Source organism: Dioscorea cayenensis, chromosome 26 (assembly GCF_009730915.1).
Source record: "Dioscorea cayenensis subsp. rotundata cultivar TDr96_F1 chromosome 26, TDr96_F1_v2_PseudoChromosome.rev07_lg8_w22 25.fasta, whole genome shotgun sequence".
NCBI classification, from domain to species: Eukaryota; Viridiplantae; Streptophyta; class Magnoliopsida; order Dioscoreales; family Dioscoreaceae; genus Dioscorea; species Dioscorea cayenensis.
This window is the reverse complement of record NC_052496.1, coordinates 389,656-411,602: the sequence shown is the minus strand read 5'-3', so window position 1 is coordinate 411,602 and position 21,947 is coordinate 389,656. Positions and strand designations below refer to the sequence as shown.

At 36.7% G+C, this 21,947-nt stretch overlaps 2 protein-coding genes across 5 annotated transcripts; both read right to left on the bottom strand.

Moving 5' to 3' along the window:
* Positions 1 to 250: 250 nt before the first annotated feature.
* Positions 251 to 16,400, bottom strand: LOC120253127 (protein PHOTOPERIOD-INDEPENDENT EARLY FLOWERING 1). Of its 4 annotated transcripts, none has more exons than XM_039261419.1 (21): positions 16,020 to 16,400; positions 13,971 to 14,030; positions 13,746 to 13,857; positions 13,075 to 13,155; positions 12,850 to 12,957; positions 12,652 to 12,732; positions 12,456 to 12,544; positions 12,178 to 12,320; positions 12,014 to 12,075; positions 10,698 to 10,833; positions 10,507 to 10,581; positions 10,293 to 10,435; positions 10,088 to 10,219; positions 9,271 to 9,339; positions 8,239 to 8,301; positions 5,016 to 8,139; positions 4,644 to 4,708; positions 4,491 to 4,561; positions 3,423 to 4,191; positions 2,054 to 2,562; positions 251 to 1,202 (listed from the first exon to the last, which is right to left on the bottom strand). In XM_039261419.1, exons 3-21 carry the CDS (start codon positions 13,803 to 13,805, stop codon positions 800 to 802), a joined length of 6,183 nt encoding a protein of 2,060 aa, XP_039117353.1. In that variant the 5' UTR covers positions 13,806 to 13,857; positions 13,971 to 14,030; positions 16,020 to 16,400; the 3' UTR covers positions 251 to 799. The 4 variants fall into 4 exon arrangements, with proteins under 4 accessions (XP_039117353.1, XP_039117352.1, XP_039117354.1 ...); XM_039261418.1 differs by having other exon boundaries at positions 13,977 to 14,030; XM_039261420.1 differs by lacking the exon at positions 13,971 to 14,030.
* A 1,659-nt stretch (positions 16,401 to 18,059) lies between these two features.
* Positions 18,060 to 21,866, bottom strand: LOC120253195 (protein PIGMENT DEFECTIVE 338, chloroplastic). The gene is made up of 8 exons (XM_039261520.1): positions 21,092 to 21,866; positions 20,673 to 20,747; positions 20,519 to 20,590; positions 20,244 to 20,324; positions 20,022 to 20,119; positions 18,857 to 18,982; positions 18,719 to 18,767; positions 18,060 to 18,636 (listed from the first exon to the last, which is right to left on the bottom strand). The coding sequence occupies exons 1-8, from the start codon at positions 21,791 to 21,793 to the stop codon at positions 18,433 to 18,435; spliced, it is 1,407 nt and encodes a 468-aa protein (XP_039117454.1). The 5' UTR covers positions 21,794 to 21,866; the 3' UTR covers positions 18,060 to 18,432.
* Between the last annotated feature and the right edge of the window lie 81 nt (positions 21,867 to 21,947).

Here is a 21,947-nt window from a genome sequence, read left to right as displayed (position 1 = left end):
GAGCAGACAATAAGGGATGCCCCAAAAGAGAGGCCAACATCTCCGGAGCCACCAGCAGCGACACCCGTGATTAGCAGTCGTGCCATTCCTCCCAATTTTTTTCTGCTTTGATTCTCCTGGCCTTCTTCGGAGAGCATTTAAAGCGCAGGGCTGCAGTGGAACTGTTTTGACCTAGCAAACTTAAGGAATAAGAATAGTTTGATAACATTCCAACAAAACCACTCCTGAAAAACAGAGAAAGATTAACAATAAAAATAACTACTTTAATCTGTAGACCATATATTTGTCATTCATCAATCTGGATAGTCAGGACACAATCTACCCTTCAACAAGAAGTCAAAGTTAGAGCAGGTCATCTACTCTTCACAAAGAAAGCATGACATCTTCCCTTGAATTAGAAAATAAACGGCCATCATTTACTCCTCTCTTTTTTTTTTTCTGGGCATCAACCCAGTATAAAATTCCTCATGAAAAGAAGCAGATCAGCTGTTGTAATGAATTACAAGATTTTCCTAAAGAGATTAAAAAAAAGGGGGAAAACTATATTACATCACTAAAACCTACGCTACTATACATTTCTATGTAAGCAGCCAGAACCCCATCCCATACCATCCAACCAGCATGAAAAATGCAAGTCTTTATGTTTTCCTGTGCTTTGCCATCTGTCTTTTGACCTGTAAAAGTCCAATTAGCAGATCAGTTGCAAAATTGTTGTCAAAATGCTCAAAACCGACCAGATTCTGGGTGCAGATGGTTTTTCCGAATGAGATACATAAGCTCAAACACAGCTTACTAAACCTCATCCGACATCTGTAATATCCAGTAACGATCCAAGGTCTTCAAGGCCTGTGATGAAATTTGGATCAAACTCATGTGGGGAAATAGTGTCTTGCAGAGGCACATCCATAGTGAAGGAGGTGCCAAGATCATCATCCCATGAGTTGTTCTGGCAAGGCGAGCTGGGCCAATCCATAATACTTGAAGGAGCAAGAGGTCCACTTGTCAACGCAGTACAATCTTCGTTTGATTCTGCTACCCTTAAAACCTTGGATTTTGGAGGCTTGGCTGAATCTGAAACAGATTTGTGCTTGCCTAGAGATTGAGACTTCATGCCAGGTTTATACCTGACAACATCACTGGTGGGAAAAGCTGCTGATGCCCACCCTCGAGCCTCACCTTCAAAGCAAGCCTCTGATGACAGCCTACATCATAATAGATTTTTTTAAAAAAATTATTCACCATCACGATTAATTCATAATTTTAAAACAGTTAATGTGAATTCCTATGTTTTATCAAAGGCAAACAATATAAGGAATATATCAAAATGGATATAACATTGGCTCAGAGGAACAGTGAATTGTCAGATTAAGCTACCTTCGAAATGGATAAAAAATAAACACAAGGAAGGCTCTAGAAGGGGTTAGTATACATGAGAAGACAATAAAAGAATTCCATAACGAGTAAAGCCATAAATGTAAATGATAATTTGACAAAATCACAAAATTTGTAGAAAGATCAGACAACTTGGTGCTCGTGGGTTTCATATAATTTACAGGGGAAGAAAATTTCATTAACCAGCTGCTACATAAAAGCATATAAATAGAATGAAGAGCTAACAAATCCAAAGACTTTTTTTTTTGGAAGAACCCAACAGGGCTATTTTATTAAAACTAAAACAGATCCAAATACAAGAAAGGAAAAACAAAGACTAGGAGAGACAAAACAAAGCAAAGAGTTAAAATACAAAACCAGAATCTGAGAATGTTTTCATTAACCAATGAGGGAGATCTCTGCCAAAAAGGAAGAGATTAATCTGGGGCTATAAGACACTTGAGTCCAATTTAGCAATGGTACACCATATAAGGTATGATCCATGGGATTCCATATGTCAAGTTCTCTTTGTAAAGGATGAAGATACAAGAGACAAACTACAAAAAGGCATTCTTACAGTTCACACTGTAAAAACATAGAAGAGGACCTAAGTAGGAGATTATAAATTAAAAGCAAAGGACATCATAAAGGAGCAATTTAGACATCTAGAAAATTTGCATACCTCAATCGATTCTCAGCAACTCTGACAGAATGTTCAGATAGCAGCGTTGACTCATGAGTTCCTTCTGCTGACTGTGATGGATGATCATCCTCGGAAATAGACACGGTAATGGTTGGTGGGAAATCATTTTCTTGGTTTTCTTTGTCAACAGGGAAGTCTAATGTCAAATCCAACTGATCTCTAGCAGGAGCCTCTGCTTGTCTAGAAACTGGAAATTCTCCTTGATTCTCCCTCTTATCTGCATCATTAAGGGCCATCAGTATGAGCTTCATGCTCTTCCTTAAACCCACCAAGTTTGAGTTCTCAGTCAGTCTTCTAGGCATTCTTCCAGATAAATACCCTAAAAACCTATTTGAATGAAAGCCATTTTGAGAAGCCACGGTTTGACATCGATCAGTGCGGTACTTAGCCCTCCATACAGAAGCAAGCACAGCAACATAATGTTTCTGAAGAAGCAACTCATTGTCAGCCAGCTCGCTGGTCACTGCTAGCATTGTCCGTACATGATCCTGCAAAATTCTTCCTTTTAGATTTCAAAGTAACATTTACTTTAAAAGACTATAACAAGTGTGAGACAAATAATTCATGGACAATAGAGTGTCTAAAAATACAAGAACAAAGGCTAATTCAACAAAAATCCCATTGAGTAAATAAAGATTCTGCAGAAGGTATCCAATGGTTTAATTTGTAGTGACAAATAAAACATCAATTTCTGATCAGGTTTAAAAAGTAAATCCTTTAGTTTCACATAAAATACTTCAAAGTCTCGCAGTTCATGTTACCAATCAGTAATAAACAAATTCCAATCTCAATTAAACAGAACAAAAACTAAACCACAAATCAAGTAAACATCTATAAGCCCATATCGAATTCCTTTTCTCCCTCTACTATTTTGAAGTTTTCCCAATCATCCCATTCATTAGCTTAGACTATTTTCAGTTTCTTTCTTGAAGCAAAAGGAGAAGGCTTCCATGATAAATTGCAACTAACTGTGTTAATTTTAATCTCCAACTCTATATGATAAATGTGTGTGTGTATATTTATATATAGGAATAGATGAAGACAGTGAGAAGTGAGAACTACATAGCTAGTATATTTTGTCCACAAAATCAGCATTACAAGTAGATGATATAATTACATTAAAAAGATTAGCTATGCAAAATCTGTCACCTATGTTTTAGCCTGACATGGAAGGCCTGTGATAGGAAAAAGCAGTAAAAAGTAACTTATAAACACTACTTAAATATTGGCACAGAGATTGATTATCATATCCATTACAATACCAATTAGCTATTAGTAGTTTATAGGATCAGAGTTGATTCTTGAACTCAAGCAGACGTTATAAACAACAAAAAGGCAATATATTTACCTCAGTTACTTTAAGGAGAGCCTTCCCAGATCCTGAAGAATTGATCTTCTCAGTGTTCGAATTGTCTGTGGTAGACGTAACATATTTATAAAAAAGCTCACGAAATCTCTCACAACAATGTACAGGATGGCGAAACCTCCCTCTATGATATCCACCACCAGGAATGTCATAAAGAACATCGCTAACAAGACTCCAGTTTGTGCCATACTCATGTACGGCCGCACACAACATGGCATCCTCACTTGATGACCAAGCATCTGGTGGCGGAAAGCAATCTTTTGACCAAACATGTCCTCTCTTTTTTAACCTTTCTGGCCTGACCACCAAGACACGTTTCACAGGCATAGTTATGATGGAGACTTTGCCACCAACCTTCACTCGGCTAGATGGCCTGAGGTCAAAATCATTAATTCCCTCCCCAATATCCAAGTCCTTTGTTTGTACATGTTGCTTCACAAACGAGTTGGCTATAACATGGTTGCAGTCAGCAGTTCTCTTTCGTTTCTTTGAATTTTTCTTTGAACTCCTTTCTTCGTAGGGTGCAGGTGTAGCCTTCTTCCTCTTTTTCTTAACAGGTGAGCATGGTGGTGACTCAGGACTGGTGAAACCCAGAGAATGTGCCTTGTCATCATCAGAAATAAAATCTAACAAAGGTTCCTCATGTACTGTGTCCAGTTCAGATGCTAGAGGTCCTTTCTTCAGAGATTTGAACTTTGTCTTCTTCTGTTTCTTTTTTGACTTCTGCTTGCGTTCATCAGAAGCCTCCCTCCTATAAAATGAAAGCAACTTAATAGATGAATATACAGCATTAGGCACAGCAAAGTTTCAGGCTTTGTGCATAACAAGAGATAAATAAGCACCACACACCAATCACCAACAGCACAAATATGTGCAAAGATCTTTGACAAAAGCAAATTTAGAAAGAAGACGATGTTTATTTTTATTCGAGTTTACAAACAATCCAGTGCAAAAGTTGATTTCAAAAACATAGCCAAGGGTGTTAAATGAAAAAGAATGAAAACAGCATGAAATAGAAATTTGGAATATTTAAAATAAAAATCTTGGTACCTAGCCACATCACAATTTTCATCTCCACCATCATTTTCCATTTGATCTTCGCATTCTTGTTCTTCCATCAACTACCAACAACAATAAAAAAAAAATTAAGAACATAATTGCAGATACATAAAAAATAATGAAAGTAAAATTGTCCGGCCAAACCTGACGCTGAGCTAAAGTTTCCACATGCTGCCGATATGCTGTAGTTGCAAAATCTGCATCCCATCCTGCAAGTGAAAGATACTCATGAACTTGAAAGAAAGTAATAACAAAACAGTTATGTTGAGACAAAATGAAATGCACATGTCATAAACTTTAAACATCCCAGAAGGCTTGGAGAATTAACTAAAAAAAAATTAAGAACATAGAATGGAACAAATCAACCAGCTAAAAATACTAAACAGAAAAAGAGCAACCTAATGAAACATAATCTTAATTCAAATTAAACAGACACAAGGGAACAATAAGATTGGCATTTCGTCAGACTAAATTATATATGACAGCACAACAATAAGCAACATGAAATATACTTACTTTCATATAGAAAAGGTTCGTGGTCCTCATCAATTTCTGCTTCCAACTCATCCTTGAGTTTCTCAATTCGATCAAGCTCCCACTCTTCCTCCTGAAGATTAACCTGAAGATCTATTACAGATTTGTCTATTATTGGATCCCAGAGATCCAAAAACCTCATTGCATATCTATCAATTGGTCGAAGCTGATTTTCAAATGATGAGCTTGCATGACCAGCTGCCACAGCCACAGCTGCCATTTGCTTCACATCAGCTAACATGTCAATGTCTTCATCACCCTCAGCCAATGCCAAAGCATTTTCTTCATTTTCACCACCCTCAAATGGGGTGGTGACATCAGTGTTCTTGCTTGTAACAGAAGCCCAGAAGCCCTGTTCCTCATGACCCCTGTCGTCAGCCTTTATATCATCCTCATTAAGTAAATCATCATCTTCTAACCTCCCAATTGCCTCCTCAGTGAACTCTTGATTATCCACAGCCTCTTCCTGCTCAACTCTTTTAAGAGCCATATAATCTGCTTCATCTTCAGCATGTTTGATAGCAGCTTCAACATCTGCATTGGATAAATCTGCTCCCATTGTACTATGAGAAAGTTCAGGAATTTCAGAGGTCCCTTTACGTAAATTTTCAGGAGGGAGGGCTCTATGGCCAGAGATTAGTTCCATTGGATCCAGCTTTTTAAAGAACTCTGTGTTGTAGCTACCACCTTGTATGACCAAATCATCTAGGACTCGCTTCTGATTTGCTTTCTTCAAAATGTTCTCCTCGATAGTACTCTCACTAATAAGTCGATAAATGTGCACTTCTCGTGTCTGTCCAATTCTGTGGCATCTATCTTGTGCTTGTTGGTCCATAGCAGGATTCCAGTCACTGTCATAGAAGATAACTGTGTCTGCCCCAACTAGATTAATTCCCACACCTCCACTACGAGTGGATAAAATGAAAAGGAAAAATTTCGGATTTGTATTGAACCGCTGCATGAGTGTTTGCCTCTCTTCCGGTTGTGTGGAACCATCTAAACGCATGTATGTATAACCATATAAATTAATGAAAGCCTCCAAGATATCAAGCATTTTTGTCATCTGCGTAAAAATTAATGCCCGGTGGCCTTCAGATTTCAATCGCCTTAGTAAGGTAGCAAGCTCCTGCAACTTTCCACAGTCGAATTGTATCAGACGCCTATCAGGGAAATAAACTTGCCTTCGAACAATGGCAGGCCTGATAGGTGTCAGAAGGGGAGCAAAGACTTCTGTGCATTTGCCAATGTAAGATGGTTCAAAAAGAACAGGGGATCTTCCTCTACTGCACCAACAAGTGGGAAAAGGGGCTCGAGCAGCAGGGATTGCAAACATAAAAGACTCAAGCAGCCCAACAAACACCAACAAGCGTTCAACCGGAGATAAGATAATGTCAGCTAGTTTGGATGAGAAATCTAAGTAACATGAGGGATTATTCTTCTGATCATGAACATTAAAAACAGGATGCTTGACAGTAACAAGTTCCCTTAAATCAGTTCCATATATTGGCCTCTTTTTGCATCGGAAAGAATTCCACCAAGCAATTGTAGCTGCCCTTGCCTTTGACTCTTTCAACCTTTCCTCCAAAAGAGCCTTATGAAACTCTTCAAATATGTTTGATTCATGATTACACTTTTCAATGCCATTTTTTTTAATGTAAAACAGAGCTTGATTTAAAGCCTTTGAATGAGAATCAATCAGAAATTTTGAAGAAGAAGCAATCGCTGCAACTTCATCAGTCTCCCAAGAAGTCATGTTAAAGTCATGCTGGGTGAAGACGAAATTGCATCCTTTGAGATCAACTTCAGAAAATGGACCAGGTGAGAACATAGTAGAAATCAATGAGCTCAGTTGCATGTTGATACCAGCCATGTCATATGAACTTATAATAGGTCTACCTTCAAAGAGATCTGGATGGTTACAAACCTTACGGAGTTGCATTATAACACTTATCATGCCAAAATAATTTGCACTTGCTAGTGTTGCTTGTGTCTCTGAGCTGGCAATGAAATCTTCATACAGATTTCTTTGCCTTTTCGAAAGCCTGCAATAAATAACATGCTCAAACTTCTTCGGAAGTTGTTTCTCCACATCTCGTTTCAGCCTCCTCAGTATGAAAGGTCGAAGGACATTGTGCAACCTATCTACAACTTCTTTGTTAACTTTCTCTTGACCCTCAACCATCCCAGATATTGGATTACTAAACCAATCTTTAAATTCCTGGTGCGACTGAAAAATATGAGGCATCAAAAAATGCATCAAAGACCAGAGTTCCATGAGGTCATTTTGCAGCGGTGTCCCTGTCAATAAAATCCGACGCTTTGAATTAAAATTTAATAGTGTTTGCCATCTCTGAGACTTCCAGTTCTTTATTAAATGAGCTTCATCTAGGATAAGGTATTTCCACTTCTTTCGCTTGAATACTTTTGAATCTTGTATAACCAGTCGGTACGTAGTGATGCATACATGAAAGGAATTCAGCTTCAACCAGCCTTGACGTTTATGCTTTCTTTCCTTTGCACTCCCAAAGTATGTCAGTATTTTAAAAGCAGGACACCATTTCAGAAATTCTGTTTCCCAATTAAGCATGACACTGGTTGGTACTACAATGAGATGAGGACCCCAAATTCCTTTCTCGCATGCTAAGTGTGCCAAAAGTGCAATGGTCATGATTGTCTTCCCCAAACCCATTTCATCCGCTAGAATTCCATTGAGCCTCTTTTCATACATTGTAACCAGCCAATCCAAACCAATATGCTGGTATTCACGTAGAGAATGCTTTAAAAGGAAAGGCAATTTTGTACGGACTTTCGTTGTTGAGTAAGTGTTACCCGTTGGTTGTGCTGATCTTGCGGCAGCAGCAGCATCAGCAATTATATCCTCTCCCTCCCTCCTTTCTAGCAAGCTATTGTTCTCCACTTCTACTTCATCAATGTGAACATCTCCCTCATTGAGTTTAGCAGAATTTTCTAAGTCAAGTGGATCTTCATTAGATGGGCCATATGAAGTTTTGCATTGAAAATCCTGATTTGAAACTTTATCTACTAGATCATCCGAACTTGAGCAAGCACATTCAGATTCAGCAGAGTTATAAACAGTTTCAGCATCCTACAAGACAAAACGTGATCACAATTGGAATGTATTCCAGAATATAAATAAAAACTGATAGAAATAAATAAATAAATAAATAAAAAGAAACAATCCTACCTTCCTATACCTTGCAAGCAATTCAGCAAGAGGAACGTCACTTTCTGCTTCGAGTAACTTGATCTATGCAAAGTAAATGTTGAACATGAACATTATTTTAAAAGAATACTGCATAACTTGCAGTGCAGACACACACACACACACTCACACAGAAGAGAAGATGGTAACACAGCGAAATCTAGAAACAGAAATTATCTTGCTGCAGTGATTTGACATGTAAAATAAAACAACCGACCAATTTGGCGTCAAAATGTGATTCAATATATGTATGATAAAACATTTTTTGTCCAGCAATATGATTTTGGAAGCACCAACATCAAGATATACACCACTATTCAGCAAGACTGAACAAAAGTAACAACAACTAAAACATTGTGGATATATCATCATTTGTTTGGATAGGAACATACTGCGATTAAAATCAGATAATTAAGTATAATAGAATTTACAAATTTATTACAAGAGAAAATGATACCAAGAGCTGGGATCATTTGGCTATGACCTAATTCATGAGATGTTAAATGAAGTTCACATTGATACAGAGAAATCCTGTAACAATGTTGCATGTGTGGTGGCATCTGATTTGGGGTATGAATAGAATTATGTAAAAACTCAAAGCAATATAAGCAACTAATAGCATAAATATATATAAAAAAAAAAACTAGAAAAATAGGCTCCATTTATATGTAGGATAAACAAGGGCGATCAACAGTAGGATAAAAAGTATCTTGGCATATATATATATATATATATGAAAATCATTAAGAGTAGAAACACTCTCTAAACTATATACGAATGTTGTATCCACACCATGAGGACATGAGAGAGGCTGAGAAAAGAAATAAAACAAACTGATCTTCCATTAAGATCAATTGTCAGGTACTCAATCTGGAACACCCAGACTATGCATGTGTATTGATGATTAAGACATATTTGCTTATCTAGAAAATATAGAACATAAAATACCATGAAGAAACAAAACTGATGATATATCAGTCAAATGAGCAAAATGGGTAAGGATAACCTCTTTACCTCATCTAGAGGATTTTGTGCTTCTTCATCTGCCAATTTTTCCTCTTCTGACAATGTTGTCTCATCATCCTGAAAATACGTTTTAGATTAATTATTGGTGAAAATAGAATGGAGCTCACTAGGCAAACCCTAAATATTAGGCAATGGCACTCCTTGCAATTTGAAAGTTTTGAATTAGCAGACAAATTATCAAACCTACTTACTGGCCCAGGACAGATTCATTCATACACTTCAAAAGCATATTTCAATGTGCATCTGCATGAGATGAACAATGGATATATGGTTGTATCCTCTGCATATTAGAGCGATCTTGATCCCTCAATGACAACTAATTGTTTCTTTCCAACACAACCTCTAGGAAAAGAAGCCCAAACCCTTCTTATGACCATTTGCATAGAGATTAAATGCATTAACTATACTAAGTTTCTCAAATGAATTTAAATGAGAGATGGTCCATTAACACACGCACTATAAACGAACAACATCATTCAGACATTGGAAAATGAACCCACGCATACTTCAACCATTTCCTAATCATCCAATTTATTTCACATTTTCATAACCACTGTTCAGTTTCCTCGTGACAAGATTTTTTTCCCCTCTGTTTACTTTCTAAAATGTATAGAAATTCTCAAATCTTGATAGTGCAGAAACATACTTAAACCAAGAATACTTCACCTAAGCCAAGAACTAATCAGTCTTTGTCTTGATCAATGAAAATCACAACTCTAAAGATTAAAAAGAGATTGCTTTTATAGGAGAAAATGGAAAAACAAACTCAAAATTGCAGCACCAATTGATATAAAAGACCCCTTACCCTTTCATCATCAGAACTATGAGGCAAATATTCCTTGTCTGTTGTATTCAAATTTGTTGGCTGAGATTTAGATTGCAATTTCTTTATACCGAAGTTTCCCTCCAAGCAGGAATTCTTACCATTGCTGTCCATCTGACAAGTACAGTTCAATACCTTGAAAAACATTTTTACCATCTGTAAGCAAAGAAGATGGTGCCCAACTTACATGATGCAGATGATTGGAATTGAGCAATTTTCTGTTTTGAATTGTCCTGTCAAGAGAGTGATGCTCCTCAACGCCTGTAATTTGATGAGCAGCATCAACTGATTCCTCAGCATGCTTCGATCCATTTACTTGGTTCCATGAATCTATGAAATCAGAAAAACATCATAATAAATCCCTCTGATGAGGAAATTCAACTAATGGATATCTTTCTCACCATTAATGTGATCTTTTGGCTTCATAACTGGTTCAGTGACATCTTGAACCCCTTCTGGACTGACTTCCCTGCTCACTGAGAATGCTTAAACTGATCATGATCCCGGAAGATGGTGCCCATAGTATAAACAAAAAATACACATAAAAATCTTTGCAAAAATTTTAAAACATGACAAAAATGGATGTATTCACCTGTGTTGTTCATGTAGCTTTTGAGAATCTCCTCAAGTGGTTGATCAGCCTCATTCTGCAAAGCAGCTAATTCTTCTTCCCGTTCTGCTTCAGTTATGAGGGCCTCATCTTCATCAATTGTTTGCTCATCATCCCCCTGCAAAAGCATGCAACAAGACATGATCAATTTGATGGCCACAATCATCTATAGCAAGAATGGGACTCCCTAACAAATTAGAGTATGGTATGGTATTATTTCATTCGCTATTACAAAGAAAACCAAAAATGAATGAATAACGAGATACTGATTAGGATGGACAGCAATGGAGACAAAAGATAATATGAAAGCCTGTTCAGAAATCGGTCATGCTTTTATTGAACTGCATATTTCATCCAATACACTAGTAAAAAATTCTGCCCAATTGCAGTGTTAGCATATCTAGAAAAAAGAACACTTGTAGATGAGAGCTTTCAAGAATATAAATGGCAGCCACGCACAAGGAGTGCACCTCTGCATAGAAAGCATAGAATCAAAGACACAACAAATGATCAACAATCAAAGGTACTTAATTTAATTTGGCACTGCAAATCCTTTTTCTCATTGGACTGAAGTCCAATCAAAATGCTAAATATTCCCCAAACCATTCAGGTTATTCAAAGAAGACACAAGCCATCTGCTCACCAAGCACACATTGATAAACATGAACTCATTAAACTCCTCTAGAACTTGATCCCTTGACATTTTTGTCTCATAATAAATAACAATAGAGAACACAATGCCCAAACGATCATCTCAGTTCACAGTCAAGAATGTGGCAATTTACCCATCTCCAACCATTTTTATATCAATCATGTTTTGGTCCTAATTATCATGCAATATTTTTCTCTTTCTTTTGGCTCTTCTTTCTTTATTGAAGAAATTATCTCCTTCAACATCATCAACCATTCAGCCAAAACTAGCTAATCCAGGTGACCATGAAGACTACAAGAAATATTGAGCTCAGATGTAGTCAAGTTATGGCATTTGGTGAGAAGATGCAGACATCAAATTCAAAAGTATAGGCTCGCAAAAATGTTCCTAACCTTCAAATTTTTTGTGTTACCAGCAACATGCAGAACAGTTTCTTCCGGTAAAACTGAGTCGGCATTCTTCATTAATGATCAATCATATATAAAGCAAAAAAGAGAAATATGCATCTCTAACTACAGAATATACACTACAATGGTGAAGTTTATGTTGATAAAGCTAAGAATAAAGAACGCACTATATACAGCTGAGGTCAGAATAAATAAGTTACCGAGAATGTATCATCAGTAAGGAATAAAAGATAACTTACCGGTTCATCTTCAGATTGCAAACCATAATCATCATCACTTTCCATTTTTACTAAATGATTTACTGCACAGAGGGAATGAGCACAATCACTCATGAGTTGCAAAACATATTAAGACAACAATGCCAAAAACAACCAAACAAACAAACAACCAAACTACCACATACCAGGCTCTGGAGTGCTTTCTGTCGGGCCATTTTTATCCCTTTCCCCATCCAATATGCATGTTTGTTCTATTCCACTATCTACAGGAGCTTGTTTAAAAGAATTGGGTTTATCTACAAGGTTTTCAGCTAACATGGTAGAATACCTGGCAGTTAAACAAGCAAGGGAGCAATGCATCAATGATCAATCACTGGTTGAAATTATGAAACCAAAAACTCAATCACCACAAGGAAAATTACAGATCAAGAAATTGATCCTTGGTCAAAGATGTGATACTTGCCTTTCAGTTTGACCTAGAAGAAAATTTAGCTGCTTATCTAATGCCTTCTTCTTTCTTTCTTCCAGCTCGAGTTGATGCTTGTACAGAACCTATAAAATTTGCAGAAAACAACAAATCACAAATGAAAAACATAATTCAAATTCAAGCATAAATTACAATGGAGTGCAATCTCCAGCATTCACAAAAATGGACTTGCCAGCTTCTCTATTTTCATCCAAAATTTCTTCACATCCTTTGAAATGTTAGCTGCAACTTTTCTCATTCGTTGTTCCTCTTCCTAAATATTATCATCATAACATACCCGATCAATAAAAAGATAGAATAAATGAAGAATTTGGTATGCAATCTCCCAATCATTATCATCAACAAATCCTTAGTGGCAATGCAGCCAAACCTTCACTTTCTTTTCTCCTCTTGTTGCATGCTCAAGAATGCTCTTACTGGCTCTTACAGCGACCTTCTTGGCCTGCGTCAATTTCCATTTTCTTTCGGACTCAAAATCCTGCAAACAGTAAGTTATGCAATAATAAGAATTAACAATTATTCAAACTTAATAGCATGTAAGTACAACTTTCTCCAATAATCATTTTAGGTATTTTAAGATGATACGGTACATTACCTTTGATAGCCAAACCATTTCTTCCAAAACATGGTCCCAATGAGCCTTAGGTCGAGGTGGTTCTTTGGGGGCTTCAAGAGCCTAAACCGGAAATAAATAAATAAATATACAAATAATAAACCAATGATAAATCCAGTGAACTAACCAATACCTTTAATTTTAGGAGAAGACCAGAATAGGATCAAGAAAATATATATATTCTCATGGTGAAGAAGAGATCAGAGTTAGAAAGCACTAGTAAAATCAGAGAAAAACAACAGCAGAAGAATTGCAATATCTTTCAAAGTTGGTGGGAGTTGCTCGAAAATCCAAATGGACAAGCGCAATATATTGCTCGTCTGCTCATGCTTTACTTTTCAAGTCAATTTCAAAGACCACCACAATAAATTCCAAACCTTACCTACTATTAAAAGATCTGATAATATTTCACACTGCTCTAAAATACAACCTTCAGGTTCATATCCTCACATATCTCAAAACAAAATAAACAATGAACATTAAGATCATAAAGGGAACCATCCACAAGCAGGAATGTTATGGGAGTTATTGCAAACCACATATGTTACACCAATAAAAAATGAACAATAAGCTATCAAAGTTACCCTAAAAAGGCAACGCAACATAAGAAGAATGAATGAATGAGTGGAAATTGAAGAGTTCCATCAACCAACCTTTTGGCGTCTGGCTCTTGTGTCATGATCTAGCTTTGATCTAGGACCCTTTGAGGCCATTACTTCGTTATCTGGCCCTACATCCTGATGTATGTTGCATGTAGCAGGATAACTATTCATCAGGACAAACAAAAACATAGTCAGGTGTAATTAATTTCAGAAAAAGTGTTGTTTAATAGCTAAAAGAAGAAGGAAAAAAAAAGTAATGAGGTATAGATGAGAAACCTTGACCTATTTTAAGATGCAGCAGCATCATAACTTGTAAAATAATAACAGGGAATTAGCCTGGTCAATCATACAAAAGAAGAAATTCTGTAAGCAATTTGTTCAATTTAAGGTGAGATCTTAACCAGCTAAACCAGTTGCAGATATTACTAGATGATGCTCACATAAGAATGTTTCCTTAACAGAGCAATCTGCCTTATTCAATCATTCCCATTACCATACCATACATACAAATTGCATTGGTTATTGCCAGATATCCATTGTTGTACAATCACAAATTTCAGAATGTTACAGTGATGAGAGTTTAGAATGCTGCTTAGATTAGGTTAATATTCTTACTAGAAACACCATTGCTCTTAAGTTATTTGACAAAATAACAGTTCACAGATCCACATTTGTTGCACTGTATCTGTGGTTACAAGAGCTGGGTTATTTCATATATCTGGTTTAGATTTCATCTGATTTATTCTTTAAAAAAAATCTACAAAATGAACATGCAGACCCATAATCTACCAGAGGATGTGTTCAGTTTCTAGAGAAACAGTCAAGTCATATACCAAAAGGGGGTGATTGCTAACAAGCGGGCGCTAGGTTCTGCAGAACCAACTCCTTGCGGGAAACAGAAGTTGAAAGAGATAAAAAAAAAAAGGAAACACCCATATACAGGGTTGTTTCCTTATATATGAAGTAACCGAGCATAGTTCACATTCTTATCCTTGTGATCCTTCTATTGAATGTTGCCCAATTTCATTTTATTCCCTTCAAATCTCTCCCATTTTCCAAAAATACAAAGCTTTTACCGCTATAATTATATTATGAAGCTTAAAAACAACTAATTTAGATTTGCACATGAGAACGTTGGCAATAACCAAAATCAATCTCAGTGAGAATCTTGATTCCAAAAACCACAGATTTTCCTAATTCCCTACTTCAGTTTCTCCTCATCATGAGTTAAAGGTTAAAAGGCAGTGACCAAGTGCCATTAATGTGGGTTCTAAAGGATGAAGCCAAGATAGAAGTAAAGAGACAGAGACTTAACCTACGACCTCGATGAAACAATCAAGTTGAAAAATGACATATACTTAAAGGATTACTCAGCATCTCCTTAGATCCTTGCTCACATCCTTGCTCACAAGTTTATTGCAGTTCACTAGAAAATATCCTATTACAGCACATGGATGGAATGCAAAGTGGAGAAACCTTGAAGTTGGTAAAGGTCGCACAAATATTGACAATTTCAAGTGTACTGCTGAAGTATGGGGCCTTAATTTTCTAACTCCTATACCAATTATAAAAGTTTCTCTGCCATTTTTATGCATAAGGCTTGCAGTGAGCAAAGAAAAAAATATATATTTCACTGTAGCATATTTGGAGCAATTCTAAACACAAATGCCAAGCCAACAAGCAATGTACAATCGACAGTAACGACAAAATAATAATTACCCAATAAGGGAAAAAAAATCTATAAGAGCTTATTATAGAAAGTTTACGTGGGCCATTGCCACGTAATTTCAGATATGTCATATGCCTCACAAAGCATGACCTAGCTCAACATGGACTGTCAGTGAGGTCCAGGTGCCAGTAATTACAGCTATATAATCCCTTTTCGCATAAATCTTGAGAGGCTATGTATAACTTTTCATAATAATTCTTTTATATAACCTGTAAGATTGTATGTTGTTCCCCCAATAACTATCTAATTCAACAGTTCCTTTGAAGCTCCGCTCACATAATCTGTGGTGATAAAAATGTCATCTTCAAAAACCATGTTACTTGACGCTCATCTGCCAAACCCTATACATATACTAAACCCATTCAAATTCCCTCAAACTCCAGCATTGCATGAATGCTACCTTAAACCCTAAATACTCATTAAAATATCAAGAAAATCCAGATATACGCATGATAAAGAAATAGAGAGAAAGTAAACAAGAATCCTTAAAAACAGTACAGCCAGTGGGCTAATCAGCAGTGATCTCTTCAAAACCCAGATAAGTAAATGCTAAGATTACAAAAGAATCACCAAATGCAATTTGATTGGATACTCACCGGCAATCCAAATCCTTCCTCTGCACCAAGGAAACAGCCACGAAGCAAAGAAGAACCCTCTCACAGTCGCGACACTAAATGATGAATATATTCAAAATGGGGTCCTCCTCAGAGTCTCGCAAGCCTTCAAGACTATAATCTTGTCTTTCTTCGAACTTCGGAAGCCCTGCGTGCTGGCGATGCCGGCAGCGGGCGGAGAGTGCGGCGCGCGACGCGGAGAACGAGAGGACGCGATCGACGGCAACGATAAGGGCTGGAAGCGGATCCGGAGGGAGCGTAGAGGGCCGCGCCGAGGTGAGGAGGGAGAGGTGGAGCACGACGAAGCTAGGGTTTCTCGAGGGGGAGCGCGAGCAAAGAGAGGGGTGCTGGCGAAGATCGAAGAGATGGGATGGTGTGAGAGGGTGGGGCTATTGGCTTTTTGTCCTCTTTTGCCCCAGGGGTGTCAACTCTTAGAATCTCAGCCGTCGAAGAATGATCTGACGGCTACCAGCCTTTGAGTGTGTTAAGTTAACGGGCGAGACCCGATAAAGGGTGAGGAAGTAAAATCTGGATCCGATATGTTATCGGATCTCCTTTTCGGATCCAGATCCGATTGTTTCTAACTTAGAACTTGAGTGTACAAAAGAGATTGTTCCAATAAGGAAATAGGATCAATTTTGGATTGCTCATTTGAATGTATAGAGGTTTTGGCTCGTTTGAGTTCATTCTATTAATAGTTGAGTTGATATTTTGGATTTTACAAGTTAATTGATTCATCTAATTCAAATATTGTTGTCTTCGGTAATATTAGATTACATGGTATATTTGTAAACTATATACTATATACATACGTTTGTAAAAATGGTTTAACTTTAGTTGATAACATCACTAAAAAAATGAATGATGCATTAGAAAAGTTTTTATAATTTTGTTTCAATGAAAAGTTATAAAAAATATTAACTTATTTGGTAGAAAATATCATATATTTTTTTTTTATGGAATTCTATTTGTTAAAGAATGACTAGAGTTCAATTCATTTTTTAATACAATTAGCGATTAAAGCCGAGATCTTTTGATCATGATCCATCTCCCATAAAACTTGCTCTTTGACATCGTTAAACGTTACACTATTGTGAAATCAAACAACAGTAAAATCATATATAATAGCTTCTTAGTGGTTATGCGTGCTTCAATGTCATCCAGGCCTGGTCTCGCGCTCGGTTTTAGGCAGAGACGATCAAGGCCTATGCCTAGAGTCCCACAATTTTATAGGCCCTCATTTTTTTTAATTATATTTTATATTTTTTGTTATTATTTTATCAGAATAATTATAATTTTAAAATTTATAATTACTTTTTAAACTATAATCTATGATATATCAATATCCAATAAATTTTGTATTATAATAGTGGCCCAAAATTTTCTAAGGTATCATAATTCATTTTATTTAATTATATTTAAAAATTTTTTTTACTATTATCCAATCCCATAATTATAATCATGAAAATTTGAAGTGTTTACTAAACTATAAAATTTAATTTAAAATAATATCGCTATACAATAAATTTTATCTTACAATTGGTCCCATAATTTTTCAGGCCCCCACAATTTATGTTTTTGTTCAAAAGAATTATAATTATAATTTTCATTTACTATTACATTATACACAACTATAATCTTGAAAATTTTAAATGTTTTTTAAACTATAATACTTAATTTATGATAATCTTATAAATTTGGTTATATAATAGGCTCCACAAATTTTTAAAAATAATATTTAAAATTTTTATTTAATATTATATATCGTTATCCTATCGACATAACATTATCTTATTACTGAGTTTTTAAATGCATTATATATAATTAAATAAAAGATTAAAAAAAATCTCAAATCTCTAGATGTTTAAAATAAATATTTTATTTTACTATAATTATTAATAATAATTTATAGTTTTTTATTTTTATTATATAATTTATTATTAATGCAAATAATTTTAATAAAAAAACAATCATGTCTAAGACCCCATTTTCACTAAAAAAACTAGTCCTGATGTCATCATAAAAAGAATAAAAAGAACAAAATAAATGATTTTAAGAGAATTCTCAGGTTAAACCATCTACATTGATCAATGACAATAAGCTAATGTAATGATTCCTTCATCCCAAAATAGAAGCACATCTCAATTCTCAAGGTTCAAGTACAGAAGCATGAATTGCTACCAGAAGTTAAGGGCATAGTCCTTGAAGATGTTTTCTTGGTTCCAAAGTAGCTGAACTTCCATCCTGACATCGGAGTAAGCCCGCAACAGCAACTCCGGCGTGGCTTTACCAACTGAAAAGGTGGCAAGTGTTTGTCCGGCCTTCTCCGGCTGCATGCATATATATAGACAGCAAGCTGGGAATAAGAAGGTTATCAGACTTCTTGACACAACAGTCAGGGGGTACTAATGTCAGTGCAGTTTGGTTCTAGATCTTGATCTTGTTCTTGTTCGAACTTAAACCATTCCCAGTTTGCATACAATTTAGACTCGTCATCAAAAGGGAGTACATCAGCTGGGAAGGATTCTGATGTCCGGGAGACGGCTGGCAGCCTTTGTCTATACTGTTTAGACATCTCTTCAGCCTCAGAGAACACCTTCTGGCAAATGAAAAGACTGATTTAGTGCCTGTCTGAATTTTGAAAGAGTGTAGAGACTGGATTGGCGGGAATGAGAAATTACCTCCTTATTTGAAAGAAACAGACCAGGTTCACTTTCTAGATCTGCAATACTGTTTGTGACACAATAAACTCCCCTCAGAGGTTCTATCAATCCAACTATAGGAAAGAAACAGATAGAAAATTATCTATATTTGCTTACCTGAGAGATATTTTGTCAGGGAACATTGACTTGACCACAAGAACTTTAACCTTCTCACCCACTTTTAGAACATCATCCACAGCGCTAATACGAGCTCGAGTAATGTTTGATATATGTAGCAATCCACTACAGAGAAAGGGTTTAATAAGCACATTAGGGATTCAGCACATAATCTGTACAATACCATACCACATCACAAACATTCGATGAACAATTTTGGATACTAGAGATCTGGACAAGAGCGGCATGCTTAAAAATAAAAATAACACATCAATTCCTTTGGATCTGAAAGAACAACCATTTTACAAATGTACTTCACTAATATACCTCAGATCAATGTAAACTGTTCTTTCCACATACTAACCATAAATATGCAAAGATAACTTACAAGGAAATTCTGCTTGAATATTATGGAGTCCTTAGTATATAATACTGACAGAATTGCAGGAAGGATCAATGACACATAAGTTCACAGGGAATTTATTTGAAACTGCAGAACAACATTAAACAGAGAAGAGATGGCATCTATTCTAATTTGCAGCATGATTCAAATGTCAATTATGTGTTTCTCACATATTCTTATTTAATGCAGTTATGTTTAAGATTTAATTCAATTGACCTGATTTTAAAGTTTTAAACATATTAGGTTAAGTGTCTAGTTCTTCTACACATGGACAAAAAGGAATCTCAAGCCTAAATTAATGACACTTCTTGTAAGATTGGGTGCCCACAGATAAAAAATGTTGACATCAATGATTTGTGCGATAAAACTGCAAAGTCCAGTCCCAAAAAAAAAATGAACATTCATTCCTTTGGGTGTTGGTAAATATCTCTAATGTTTCACATATGAATTACATTCACTACTTCAAAAATCATATCCTTAAATTGATGAATAGCATTATTTTATTCATGAAAATAAAGAATCCCAGGAAATGCATACTACTCTGCATATGCTGTCTTATGAAGTAGTTCAAAGCAAAAAGAAAAAAAAAATCTATGTTAGCATTATTCAGATTATGATCAATGAAAAGCGAATGGGTAATCTTAAATTGCATTCAAAAGTGAAGACTATTTATTTTATACTGAGCTACATGAGAAATAATCAATACACAATTTTGTAGTCTAAAATTTTGTAGGACACCTAAAGTCATCACATTATACATACCTTCTATTTGTCTCACCGATCCTCACTTGTGCTCCATATGGAAAAATTTTCCTAATGGTTCCATCTAAAAGAGTCCCTTCTTTGAGGTGTAACATGTCCTGCATAAGTTTATATTCAGAATGAGAAGAAGGTAGAACCACATCCAGCATTTTCACTCTGATCACAGAATTTCTCAAGTAATGACATAAAAAATGAGAGGAATGTTTGAAGTGGAGAACAGACCCAAGCTTCTTTCTCACTAATAATCAGATCATTCTTCTCTTCATCTATCCTGCTAATGCAAACAAACATCTGACGACCAACCTGCACTAAAATCAAATGGAGGTTTACTGTGAACAAAAACAAACCAAAGTTGCCAACCTAAATTAAGACTATGTATAAATTATCAGTTTGAAAAAAATCTAAATCCCACAATCCCTGCAGAGCGACGTGCAGATGACAGAACCCACTTTACTTATAGATGAAATAATAATAACTCAAAAAGGTTCTTAACTTACATTTTGTTTTAAATCCATGAAACTACTGGCTCTAGTCATCATCTCAGCTTTTGGAAGGAAAGCTCTCAGACCCTGCAGACAAACAAGTTACTGCATCAGCCTGAGCCTTGTGGCTCCTTTACAAAAGATATCACAACCTAAGCAAAAGACATACCTCAATTCGGGTAAGCAGCCCTCCTGTATTCCACTCAAAAATTTTAACCTCAATCGGGTTATGCAGTTGCTTTAACTGAAAGCATGAATAAAACAAGCTTAGTGACAAAGTAGCAAGATCAGAAAACAAAACATACAACTCCTAATCCAATATAGCCAATGTAAAAGAAGAAGAAAGCAAAAAGAAAACAGTTTTAGCTCTCAAGTGTGCCCTCACAAAAGAATCTTCACACATTCATTGATGCAAAAGAGTATTACTTTTCAGCAAATTTGATAATAAGTATCTTGGAGAGAGCTCACATCCTCAACCAAAATTTCAGAATTCAGAGCTGCATCCTACTGTGCTGTGCTAAGAATCTAAGCACCTAATTAAGAAATGAGCTTGACTTCCAAGAAAAAGAGAAAGCGAGAGAAGAGAACCTGCCTCACTCGATGCCATGCGACCCGCCGGAACAGCCTCCGAGAAGACAACAACGGCCGCCCGCTCAGCGTCCGCCCAAGAACCTCCGCAAAAATCACCGTCTCCGGCTCGACCACTGGCCTCCCAGGCACCTTCCCGCCACTCAACGCCTCGTCGTCCTTCACAACACCAATCTTCCCACCAACCTTAAACTCCTCCGCATCCTTCTCCAAATCACAAAGCAAATACGGCATCTCTCCTTCGTAAAACGGCAACATCTCCTTCGTCAGCATACTCCCAAGCATGTCCGCCCCGACGTTGACATCCAACTTGTTCTCGTTCCCCGAGACTACGACGCCGACCACAAAATCACCAGGCTTCGGGTCGTAATACTCCACACCAACCAACCCGCGATGCGGCTTTTGTTCGAGCTCGCGCTGCTTGATTTCGCCCTGTTCATCGGATCGGAAGAGCTTCAAGAAGGGGGCAAGAGTTTCTTCTGAGGTTTTGGGAGGTTCATCACCATCTTCTTCAGGGACGGGGATAGGGAAGGGCTTGCCGAGGAGCTCGAGCTCGCCATCGGCGGGAGAGGAGAAGGCGATGAGAGGTTTGAGGGTACGGGAAGTGGGGTTTCTCCGCGTGTTGGGGAGGAATCGAGGGCGACGAGATGGGAATGAGGAGAGGGTTTGGGGGAGAAGAAGAGCAAAACGGAGAGATTGCATCGCTGAGGTCTGCGCGGGTGGCCGCAACGCTGTCGACCTTTCTTTTTTATCCTTTCACTGATTAGCGGACGAATGCTAGCTAACATGCGCCAGAGCTTGATACATGAAGTATTTCACTTCAGTCCCTCTAATTTTTTATTAATACCTTATGAAT